This window comes from Hevea brasiliensis, chromosome 2 (assembly GCF_030052815.1).
Source record: "Hevea brasiliensis isolate MT/VB/25A 57/8 chromosome 2, ASM3005281v1, whole genome shotgun sequence".
NCBI lineage: Eukaryota > Viridiplantae > Streptophyta > Magnoliopsida > Malpighiales > Euphorbiaceae > Hevea > Hevea brasiliensis.
Window position 1 is genome coordinate 8705391 of NC_079494.1, and position 13107 is coordinate 8718497.

General features: G+C 37.7%; 1 protein-coding gene across 1 annotated transcript; it reads right to left on the minus strand.

Annotated features, from left to right (window-relative positions):
• Nucleotides 1-4814: 4814 nt before the first annotated feature.
• LOC110663419 (uncharacterized) lies at nucleotides 4815-7046 on the minus strand. The gene is made up of 7 exons (XM_058133720.1): nucleotides 6550-7046; nucleotides 6347-6400; nucleotides 6134-6265; nucleotides 5934-6042; nucleotides 5802-5843; nucleotides 5638-5694; nucleotides 4815-5554 (listed from the first exon to the last, which is right to left on the minus strand). Exons 1-7 carry the CDS (start codon nucleotides 6690-6692, stop codon nucleotides 4946-4948), a joined length of 1146 nt encoding a protein of 381 aa, XP_057989703.1. The 5' UTR covers nucleotides 6693-7046; the 3' UTR covers nucleotides 4815-4945.
• Between the last annotated feature and the right edge of the window lie 6061 nt (nucleotides 7047-13107).

The following is a 13107-nucleotide window of genomic DNA, read 5'->3' on the forward strand; positions in this document are numbered from 1 at the left end:
GGCTGTCCATTGGTGATCTTGTTGTGGACAAGCTAGAGGGATAACATTTGGGGTTCTAGGTGCTTCACAAAGGTACCAATCACATCTACAGTGCATCAAAAGGTTAGTGCACATATTCTTGTATCAATCTAGGATTCTAATGAATTAATTTTTTAATTCTAAAATTTTAAATGAAAAATATAGATCCTAATACATATTAAAAATGTTTTAATATGCAATTAAATATTGAAATCAATTAGGTACATAATGAATCTTACATGATGCATGAGACCCTATAAGAAAAATTTTGAATTCAATGTTCTAATCTAATAATTTTCATGCTTCTGCTCCTATTTGGTATAGACAAACAACATGAAAACCTTAAGTTGGAATAGATAGCAGAAGCGGTGTAGAAAGGTAAGATTAGTGAGTTCTGTTTTGATAGAAAAGGAGTGTTAAGGAATAGCAATTGGTTCTATGTATCAAATAACATTGAACTCAAGGGGGCATGGTGCTTCTAAAGGAATATCTAATGAAGGGTTTCATCCGATTTGGAAAGAGAGGCAAACTAGTTTTGAGATATATTAGACCATATGAAGTGTTGTAAAAGGTCAGAAATGTATCTTATAAATTAGCTTTGCCACAAGAAATGGAAAGAATCCATTCGGTGTTCTATGTTTTTATGTTGCAAAAGTATGTATCAGATCCGAATAAGGTTATAAGTGAACCAAACATGGAAATTTTGAAAGATCTTTCCTATGTTGGGCAACTGATTCAGATTGTGGAGACACAGATAAAGAAGCTAAGGAATAAGGAGATACCTATGTTCAAGGTGTTATAGAACCATCACAACATGGATGAGTGAATATGGGAAACTCGTGACTGCATAATACAATAATATCCCCACCTTTTCTGGGTATATTACGTATGTTATGAATGTTATGTTATGCTTGTCATGTGTTTATTTTAACATTCGAGGCCAAATGTTCTTAAGGGGGGAGAATGTAACACCCACCATTTCTTAACGTCGAAATTTCTATCATAGATGAAATATTCTAATTAATTTGAATAGATTCCATGAATAAGGAAATGGAGGTAGGAGTGTATGTGTATACATATATATATTTATATGTGATGTGTTCAAAATGCTCTTGAAAATGAAAATGTTTTAATAGTTTTGATCAAAGAAAAGTTTTTAAGGGTGTTTGTGTGGCAAAAGGAACTTCGGTAGCTAAATGATGGACTTTCGATAGCTGAAGTCCTTTTTACTGTTTAAATCCCTTTTGGACAAAATAGACTCTAGCAGCCAAAATTAAGGTTTTTGACAGCTAAAAGTCTCTTAACAGTGAGGGTATAAAAAGGGACCAAAGCCTTTTTTTTCTACCAAAACACTTGAGTTTTCCTCTTCTTCCCTCTCTCTCAACTGCTGGAGTTTACAAGGAGCTCTTTAAAGAAATTTCCTTGAATTTTTTAAGATCTGGAGATCAATTCCTCCACAAGGAAGCTTAGGAGAGCATATTCAAGCTTTGGACCTTTAGTTCTCTCACTTCCAAGCTCTAAGAAAAGAGAAATTTCTTTTTTTCTTAATCTAATAGGTAGATCCAAGCATATTGATGAGAAATTAGGTTTTATAACTTTAATTTCATGTGAAGTTTGTGTTTAAGATGAGTTTTGAGTAGTTTATGCATGCTAGGGTTATGTTTTTCTAATTTTATGTTGAAATTGCATGTTTATTGTTAGTTTAGTCATGTTTAAGTGTTATGGGCATTAAATGGCTAATTTCCCTTGATGGATTTGAGAAAATCCTTGTTTATGTTATGTTAGTTTTGGGAAAAGCCTAGGTTTTGTGTTTTTGGATGATGTATGTTGAAATTAAGCATGATTTCAAGTTATTTTAAGCTCTAAAGATGTGTATATATGTTTGTTTTATGTTTTGGAACTTTAGAATGAGTTTGGGGCTTTTGGGGAGTTTGAATCTGTAGGTTTTTTACTTGAAAATTCTAGAAATTCTCAGGTTCGATTGTTGAAAATTATTGTTTTAACAGCTAATGCAATTTCTTGGAAAATCTAGAAAATTTTGATGTTCGGCAGATAAAGTCTAAGACTTAAATCGATTCTGATCGACCTTGGACTAAAAGACCATTGAAGCTTGAGACTTAAAGTAAAGTAGGTCTTTGCAAACTTTTTTCTCTTCTTTTCTAATATTCCAAAACATGATTTTGTAGTTCCCAAGGGGCTAGAATGAGATGTTTAATATGTGTATAGAGTTTTATAATCTTGTATAACTCTTTAGGGTTCGATTTTATACGATTAGGCTTTAGGGACTCGGAAAGTTAAGGATTCGAATTTAGTTATCGTTTGAGATAAGAGGTTAATAGGTTACGAGAGATGAATAATTCTAATCTTAATAAATGTAAACTTTTTAAATTTAATTTCTAATCATCCTCATGCATCATATCATATTTATTTAGGATGTATGTATCTAGAACACGAAAATATTTTATATTTCCATTTTTATTGTTGGTGCATTGATGAATGATGGATGATCCACTGACTCCCCCTATGTTATGACTACGTCATGTTATGTATGCTATGAATCCATAAAAATCCAAGGGGAGATCTTTAGGATGCCCCTGGTGTATGACACAGGTTATATTTTAAGCAAAAGTCCTAAGAAGCCTCTATATGAGCCAGGCACATTGGACTTGGGGAGTCACCGGTGACAAGTCCATACTACGTGAAATGTTTATGATGTTGGATGATGCATAGCATATGTATGAAATGAAAGAATTAAATTAATATTGGTTAGTTTACTCATTGAGCTAGTGTAAGCTTACCCCTTTTCCCTAACCCTCAGATGCAAGTTTGCAGGATTAGAAGAGTTCCTTAGAGAGAGAGCTCAAGGGTAGCTTTAACGCTCTTCTTTATGTATGATTTATAGGTAGATGGAAATGTAAAGTATGAATAGTTAGTACTGTACTATTAATTATAGAAAATTAGAATTATGTAACATTTTAATTATGATTGATTATGTTAACTCTTTTAGGAGTGTATATGCTGAACTATTACGCTTTAAAGTTTTATGCATGATAAGTTTCAAATTATGAACTACTTTTATGTTAAAAATATTTATGTACGGATGAAAAGACTAAAGTATAATGGTTTGTTATACGTTTGAATGCTGATAGCATAAGTGTTAACAGTATGTTTACGGGGTTTAGGCTTACTACGGGTTCTGACAGCTTTAAACTGACTCAATCCCTTACGCTGGTGACGGTCCCTAGCTTGGGTCGTTGCAGGGGAGGTCGACAGGGGACAATTTAGTTCATTCATATTTTTTAAAAAAACAAAAGTGATATTAGATCAATATCATAACTGGAAAATCAGTTATTATAGGCTAAAAGGATTTTTTTGAAATAGAATTAAAGTTAAGTGATCTTATTATTACAAATTGAAGTTTATGGATGGAAATAAAATAATCCCCTAAGTTCAGGGATAACTAGTGCAATTTATGCAGAATTCAAGACAATGTTTATGAACTTTGAAGTTAATATTCCACCTGATATTAAAAGATTTTGCAATGATGCAGCCCGTATTTTAGCTGCTGAAACATTACAGGATTCTTCTTTTAATTGTAACACTGTCTATCAATTCTGCTTTGTATTTGGCTCAATGAGCCATTAATTCATCAATGAATTTCTTGCTATTAAAAAAAAAAAAATTTGAAGTCAATGTCCCTGGAGTTATGCATATATTGACTTGCAATCTCAGCCGCATCTCAACTAGATATTTGTAAGTAGGGGGGTGTTTCCATTCTAAAGGGTAGGTATTTTTTAATAAGTAAACACAATAGTTTCTCATCAATGAGCTAATTTGTGACACAGAATATTGAGAACATGTGGAATATGAAAAAATGTGAAAAGAACTGCAATAATTCAAGGACTAACACAGTGGAAACTTTTCTACTTTTGCTGCGAAGACAGTTGTAAGTTGACAAAATTGTAAGAACATAGGTGGAGCGAAGAGTTTGATGATCATAGGCTATGATGGGCCTTGGTCTGTGTTCACATGAGATATTAACTTGCCTTTGAACTTTGCTCCTTCCCGAAAGCTTAAACACTTATTAATAGAATGGGTGTGTTTTCAGAAGAGTAAATTTTGAGAGAGAATGATTGCAGGGAGGAAGAGTAAATAAGTTGGAGTCCACCAAGAATTGCGACCAAATAAATGTCTGATTAACAAGTTTAAAAAGTCATTAAAAGAAGCTTCAAAGTGATGAGAAAATCAAAAGCTGGTTGGGGACCATCGGTAGTGTCGGGGTTAGATACCAAAAGATGTCGCACGAAACAAGTTGATCTAAAGATCAATCATCTCTTTCTCTTGTCCTCATTTTGATTTTTTGGGGACCATTGCATATGCTTGAGTAGGGAGACTACCACTAACCCAAAAGGATAGGGATAGACCATGCCTCTTCAAACCCCAACTAAGCCACCCCATTCTTGCCTACACTTAGAGAATGCTCTCGTCAATCCTCATCACCACAAAGCTCAGTCTTAATCATCTATGCTGTTTTTCATCACAACTCCTGATCCCCACAATCATGCATCTCTTGCGCTTTATTCAATTGTTAGCTGAGATAAGCTCTATGCAACTGAAACACTTTTCTCGGAAACCCTAACAAAAGGATTTTTTTTTTTTCAGTTCAACCATTTTCGACTACCACATATGCACACGAGTTATTTTCAGACATAATTAGATGGCTGTGCTAAATTTGATACTGTCTAAACGCTGATGATGCAGTGTCAGGGATTTTTCATAAATGGAAAAACATTAAATACGTTAATAGACATTTTATTATTAATTTTATAAGGTATATAAATAAGCAAATGTCTTGAGGTCAGAACTATGATCCAACAACCCAAAAGCCAATAATAAATGCAATTTGTTGCTCCAAATTAACTGAGGTTTAGTGTAGTTTCTTTCTTGCTAGAGTGTCCAAAGCCAACTGCCTGTTTTCTAACTCTGAATTAGGGTTTATAAAACTAGGTTTTCCTCCATCTAATTGGCAAAAGGACTCAACTTCTGTATTAGCAAGTTGTCCTTCACTTACTAGGCCACAATTATTAACCTTGGCTGTCTGGCTTGTACTGTAATTATTATTGCTGTTAAGCAGAGTTGTATCAACGGCTCCGGTGGTACCATAGGATGGGATGACAGTGGGTAGCTTTGATAGCAAAGCTCCAAGGCTGCATGACATGGTGGGCAAAAGAGGTGGAATTGACCAAATGGGTGGTCCTCCAATGCCATTTTGTGGACTGTTCCAACCTAAGTTGATGGACTTGATAGCAGAGTCATGGAACCTTTCATCGAACAATCTCTTTACTCCAGTTATTTGGCGTTTATCGTCAATTGAGAAAGCTGTTTCTTGGCTTTCTATCATCCGAGTATTGGGCTTCAGAATGTACGGATCTTGGGTTGGTAGGTATGGTCTTTGTACAGCAAAGACTCCTGGTAAGCTCTGGAGATAGCTGAATTTCCTCTGTACATTAATCACCAGATTGAGATCTTCTACTATCTGAAAAATCAAAAGACAATTGTCAGAGTTAGTGCACAGAACTGAGAAATATGGAAAGAAAAGAAATTGAGTGGAAAAGAGACCTTATCAAATGAACCCAACTGAATGATGCCTTCCCTGACTGCAATAATGGCTATTGTCTGTGAATCAAGAAAAGTTCTATTAAGCTTTAATGACTTAATTGCTTGTAATTCTACTGAGTTTTCTTTTTCTTGTTGATCTTGAATGAGTTTGTGAAATATCAAACCTGAATGCCCGAATTGAACTGAATTTCCCATGCTTTCGGTTGCTGTATGCAGGGAAATTTTATTTCCAAGTCATGTTAGAAGGAAGAGTATATTTTTATATTCAGAGAAAATATCTGTAGTGATCGTCTTACAGGTTCAATGGACATATTCCACGAGGAAATGAAGTTTGGATCACTCTCACTTGGGGTTTCTCTGAACACCCATTTGTGACTGTTATCTGCTGCAACTTTTCCTACTAACCTGCAAGCAGTTGCCAGACAACATCCTTTATCCACTTAGCTGCAGTTGTCTTGCCAACACAAAGAATGATGTCAAGGACTGAAATTCTCACCCTTCTCCATAATTATAGACCTCATGAGACATTTTAAAGAAAACATCTGCTCCAAACTTTCCCTTCATGTACCCACTTCCTGGTCTCTCGCATTCATAGAAATCACAAAACCCATCCTCCCAAACAAGGATCCTGAAAAGGAAAGAAGAGTAACCTGTGAATCCAAAAATTAAATAAAATGAACTTGGATTTTTCTATACTCAAATAAATTACCAGTTTCTTTTGTTTCCTTTGGAACGATCAAGGGCAGTACCTCCATAATCCCACCTGCAACAGGACAATGTGATCCACAGCAATGAATATGGACAAAATCATCCATTAACTAGTAACATTCATTCTATTAACTAAACCATATGCCTATTCTTGGGATTTTCTGTAATAGAGAAATAAGACTGGAATTCAAAATTAATTCTTACTTTGGTGGAGGGTAATTCCTAGGTAGTATCCTCCAAAAGACAGCATAAACCCATTTGGAAGAATTAGAAGAATCTGAACACGTACAAAGGCTCCTCAATGTTTGCTGCAAGAGACAGTTAAGAATGGAAAGTCCACCTTCCATAGTCACACACAGAGAGAGAGAGAGAGAGAGGAAGAATGAGCCTGCGGTTAGCTGGATAACCCTAACACACAGACAGAGAAAGAGTCCTAGTTTAGAACCTCATTTATTAAAATGAGGAGAAAAGAATTGTCACAAGTCACAAAGTCACAACCCAGAACCAAGCGCAGGGATGAAAAGCTGGTAGTGGAGAAAAGCACGCTCCAACTAACCCACTTACGTAGAGTGCTTAAAGGGGCGGGACCTGTACAATTACGGGTTTAATACACAGTTGAAATGAGTTGGTTTATTTGCAGTAGCGATGCACGTTAGATTAAAGGCGTGTGCCTGCCATTTCCTGAGCAGACAACCTCTCCTAGTTGTAAATAGAACCTTCTCTTTTGTTTTTTGCCCCACTGAACATCCTCTCTACTTGTACCTAAACTTGCTTAAGAATGGGAATTGGATAAAGCAAATAAGATATTAAATTTCTGATCAAAATAAACAGCTTATGCTTTAACATATTGTAGATTTTTGTAATTATGTTCATAAATAACCATATAGAAGGTTCAATGTTAAAGAGAATTAAAAACGTTTTTCTTGATTCTTTTGTAAGAAAACAAGGTTTACATCAACAAAATCATGAAATAATCCAGGATTGTGAGCCTCGAAAACGCATCTATTAATAGGCACTAGCAAGAGATGTCAACATAATAGTCTGTCTTATGCCGGCAGTGGTCCTCCAAGGCGTATTGATTCCATGGCTATATATCCACCAAATTTTTCCATGAACATGGCCCACCATATATATACAACACAACTGTTAACAGTCGTCTCTATCTCCCACACCCATATTAAATTAACATTAGTACCTGGCTAAACTAAATCATTGGCGTCTCATATGAACCCTACTTATGCAAACTAAATACAAATTTTTGCGACACTTAAGATAGCCCATGAAAATAACATTTCCTTGACAAAATAGGCATATACCCCACTATGACACAGCCTATACCATAATTTTCCTCGACATCAGGCATGGACTAGGCTAGATTAAGATGCATGGGGAACCTATTATATAAGTTGCATTCACAGGAAACTACCCACAAGTATTATGACTGGATATGGTTCAAGTTACTGTGGTTTGGAAGTTCATGACAGTAGCCTTAATGGCCTATTCATGACAGTAGCCTTAATGGCCTATCATCAACCTATTACACATTTTCCTTTAACCACTAAGGTTGCAGGTTCCATCTCCACTGCTCATATGCAGGCATGAGACAAGAAGGTTGGTTGCTTAGATATGTTTCTAACGGGCCCAAACTGTAGGAAACAATCTCAAGGGATTTTAATGAAATAACCTGGCAGTCAAAAGTCAGCACTCAGTACATGATATGGATTCAAAATTGCAGGTAAGCTGTAATGGACCGGGGCCACTAAGAGTATACTCTAGAAGGAAGATTAAAGGAAATGCTAAAGGAATGGCTGTTGAGCTAGATGATTCTGGAAGAAATTAAAGGCTGAGCTGGAGGTTGTTACAAGAGAAGGAATGCATATGCGAGAAGGACAATATAAGGAGAGAATAATGTAAAAAAAGGGGAAGGGAAAAAAATTGTATTAGCAGGGTATTTCGGCTTGTAGCTGGGCCAAAGCTTCTTAAAGTCTCTTTGTTGTTACTGGTTCTTGTTATTGTAATTGTTGAAGACAGTAGTAAGAACTCAGTGGTCATTGGTTGTATTGCTGATTGAATCCTTAAATTAGTAATACATATTCAATTCCTTCTTTATCCATTTTCTGTTTTTTTTTTTTTTAAATTCCTAACTCTATCAATTTGGTCCGACCTGCCGAATCCAAAACAGCGTGAATGCCAAACACTCGGATGGATTCTAGAGTAGATGCGATAGAGAGGAGTTTAGGTGCATTAGAAGAAGGAATGATGAGGATGGCAGGAGAACGGGAGCAGAGTGAGAGAAAGGTAAGTGGAGTTATGGAGGAGATGGCTCAGACAAGGAAACGATTAGAGAAGCTAGACGTATTGGAAAGCATGTGTCACGACCCAACCTATGGGCCGGACCGGCACTAGGACCTAGGCCAGCCTAAAGCCCCCGAGGCCCGTAGTAAGCCTAACTATTCATTAGCCCAACTCTAAAGCCCATTTGGGCCCAATTTCAAGAAATCAACCGGACAGAGTCCGGCCATAAAATGGACCTTTCAACGGGGAGTTTTTGACTCACCCGACCTGTAAACACAATAAATAATCAATTGGGGAGCTCAGCTCACCCTCCACATACCCATATCATCATAAAAATATATGGGAGCTCAGCTCCCTCATCCAGTCCATCAAACATGCATGAAATATTAAGTTTACAGGTCCAAAATAACAATTTATATTACAGACCCAAATCAAATAAACATTTCTAACACATGCGAAAATTCTAGAAATTTATAGAATTACACCAACATGAATAAATGACCTGCAAGGGAGAAAGCATGTTAACCTCAAAAATATCCTCCTGTGGCCTAGAAAAATATTGAACAGGAGTGAGCGTTCGACTCAGAGAGTAAAATATCAATTTTAACCATAATCTCTATAACTATCTAAAACTAATGCAACCTGTAAAGTGAAATGCAACATCAGCAACAAATTCACATCATAACAGCAAAAAGGTAATTTGGAGCACTCACACACCCAATAATATCAATCATAATATATGGGAGCTAATCCCCTATACAGCTCTCTTAAATCCAACCTTGTGCCAGCGAAGAACTCAAGCCAGACTTTCGCTTAATAAACCAAATCGGGGTCCCAGCGAAGAACTCAAGCCGTGACTACCCTGAAGGACCGGGTCCCAGCAAAGATCTCAAGCCGTGTCTACCCGTCCTATCCATAGTTCACACCACATCACACGCATGCTAACGCACGCACACTGCTCCAAATTACCACAACAACATCCATGGCACTTTAACAGTTATGAATGCAACATAAATCGTGCCTAAATTTTAACTACATAGATATATACATATAAGTGATGCATGGACATGCTTGAACATATAATAATATCGAAATTACAATTAAAATTAATATTTTACTCATAAACTTGATAACGGTCACTGTGGCGGCTGGGCGGAGGAAGAAGGCTGTCCCGGCTCACCTGACAATTACATTACAATTATTTAATACAATTGACTCAATACAAATCAAGAAAAGACCAAATACGTCCTAAGTCGTGCCGAAAATCCGGCAGAGTCTCCCCTATACCTAGGACCTACCCAACTTGCAAAAGGGCTCAAAACACACTTCTATATTCGCAACTCATATATCCACAATTCAATCACATCACACAGCCCCTCCTGGGCCCATCAAATCAGTCATCCATCACAATATGTAAAATTTCAATTTAGTCCTTATAATTGATTATTTTTGAAAAAACTATCCAAACAAGCTCTAAAAATTCTAAAACTTTGTCCCGCGGTCCTTAGCAATATTACTAGGCTATTGCAAAAAGAATCATAATTTTCTGAGCTACCAAGAATATTTTATGAATTTTTTTTATCCTATTTAAGCACTAGAAAATTACGAAAAGCAAGGTTCGGGTTTACCTTTGCAAATTCCGACTTCGGGAACGCACTCGGGATGTCTGACAATGGGGGGGGTAGCCAAAACCTCGGTCCAATTCGGAGACTTTTCCGGTAACGAGTCTGTCTGGCCAGAAATTCACAGACTCGGACAACTGTCGAATTTCCGCGAAGTGAGAATACCCACACGAAGCCCACAACACGGGGGTTAGTACATAAATTTTTCAAAATTTTCTAAGCTCATTTAATGCTCGGAAAAACACTGCGAAGTTCCGTGGGACCCACTGAAAAACGGTGTCGAAAAATTTTGAAATTTATATCCCCGCGAAGCTCTCGACGAGTGGAGCGCTCTGGTACTTTCGGTTTTCTCGTGGGGTTCACGGTTTGCGAGAAATCTAACCCGAAAGTCAAAATGGGCTAAAACTTCCTGGGCAAAAATTGGATAAACCGCTTGATGGATTTCGGTGTTCTTGGTGTCTATGGAAAGCTCTCGATGAGTAGACAAGTTTAGACACAAGACCCGGTTCGATTGGTGGTCGGATCGGCCGGATTTTGGCCGGGAAGTCGAACGGTCGCGCGTGCAAGGGAGGGGCGTTCGCGAGCATTTTTCGGCCATTTTGGGCAGCGGCCGGCCGTGGGGAAGGGGTGGGGTGGCGCGCCGGTGAGCTGGGGTGGCGGGGGAGGTGGCTGGCCGGTGGGCTGGAGCGGGAGGAGAGAGAAAACGGGAGAAAGAGAGAAGGAGGAGGAGACGCGCGTGGGAGAAAAAGAAGAAGGAGAGGGAGCCGGTCCGATTCGATTCGGCCAGTTCAATTCGAAATATAAAATTTTGAATTTTTACTCTGCCTCGGGACCGAAAACGAGGTCCAAAAATTTCGAAAAAATTCCAGAAAACTCAGAAAAATTCGTAAACTCCAAATATATTTTTAGTTTTGCCACGTGGTCTTTAAATAAATTTTTAAAAATCATCAAAGTTTATATTTTCGGAAAATCAAACCCGATTTTTAAAATCCGAAAAATCTCAAATAATTTGTTAAAATTTAATAAAATTAAAATATCAATAATACTCATAAAATAATAAAATTTAAAATTTTTGGGTGTGATAGCACAGTTGCTAAAGGGAAAAGTTAATGAAACAGAAACAAAAGGGATATCAGCCTCTCCATTGCAATATACACATCCGGTACAAACATCTAGCCAGCGCAACCAGGTCCCTTTGGTAGTCAAGGACGATTCACAAGTTACTGCCAAAAAAGTGGAGTTACCTAATTTCGATGGACAAGATCTTGTAGGGTGGTTGGCTGGAGCTGACCAATATTTTTCCGCTCATCAAACCAGCGTGGAGACGAAAGTCCCTTTGGCTCTGGTTTGTATGGAAGGTGCTGCATTACATTGGGTACGTTGGTTGAAACAAAGATTACCAAATATGACTTGGGAACAATTATCAATGGAATTATTGCAAAGGTTTGGGGGAGATGCTTTTGCTAGCCCTTATGAAAGGTTGGCAGCTGTTCGTCAAGATGGGTCAGTAGATGATTTTATTAATGAATTTATGGCAAGAGCAGCACAAGTTCCTGGAATTACAGACTAGTTTTATATTGGGTTTTTCTTGAATGGATTAAAGGCAGAAATACGAGTAAGGATTCGATCCCAGGATACTGGAGACATTTTTCGATTGATGACTCTGGCTCGAGAAGTTGAAAGAGAGCTCTTGCACACTGGAATGACAAGGACTGTTGGTGAGAAATCACCAGATGCAGGAGAACGATGGAGGTTTGGTTATGGGCCAAGTTATAAAGCTGGAGGCCTGGGCTTTTCTAAACATGTCCAACAACAATTTAAGGCTCAGACTGATTGGGTAGGGGCAAATAAAGAGAAAGTTCAGTCCAAAGTTGGGAATACTGCACAGAAAGAGATCCAAAGATTGCCAGCTCCACCATTAATGCAAAACAAGAATCAGCAGCAATTCTCCAACAAGAGTAGAGGAACTCGTCATCTTTCCCACCAGGAATTTGATGAATTACGAACGAAGGGACTGTGCTATCGTTGCAAGCAGCCGTATCATCCTATGCACGTATGCCCAAAGAAAACGTTATGAGTAATCATTGGTGGAGATGATGAGGAAGCATCGAAAGAAGGCGAACCCGTGGGCGGGGAAACTAATCAGAGTCCTATGATAATCACAGAGGTGGATGATGGCCAAATTACTCAATTGGAATTGCCTTTATTTTCGGTAGGTGGAATTTCTCGACCGAAGATGATGAAAATTCGAGGAAGGCTGAAGGGGCATGAATTAACAGTGATGGTAGATAGTGGGGCGAGCCACAATTTCATAGCAAATAATCTAGTGACTTAGTTAGGATTACCTGTTCAATCCACTCCCACTTTTGGAGTAAAACTGGGTGATGGTCATAGGTCTGAATCACGCGGTATGTGTACTAATTTGGTTGTGAAATTCGAATCTTTCAATATTCAAATTGATTGCTATTTATTTCCTTTGGGGGGTGTGGATATGATTTTGGGAATTGCATGGCTTGAGACACTAGGTGACGTGAAGGTTAATTGGGCAAAAATGACAATGTCCTTCAATCACAATGGATCAATAGTATCGTTGACAGGGGATTCTTCATTAACTAGAGCTTTGGCTTCTGTGTCTTCTATTGAAAAATTAGATGATGTTGAATATTATACACTACTCTGAAAAGCTTCACCAAAGATGAGACTCACTCTTACAGATGCCAATTTGGAAAGGGAAAAACAGGATCAGCTACGGGTCCTACTAGAACAGTTTCAACCAGTGTTTAATGACAATTTTGGGTTGCCTCCAAATAGGCCAACAGACCATCAAATTCTGTTATTGCCAGGT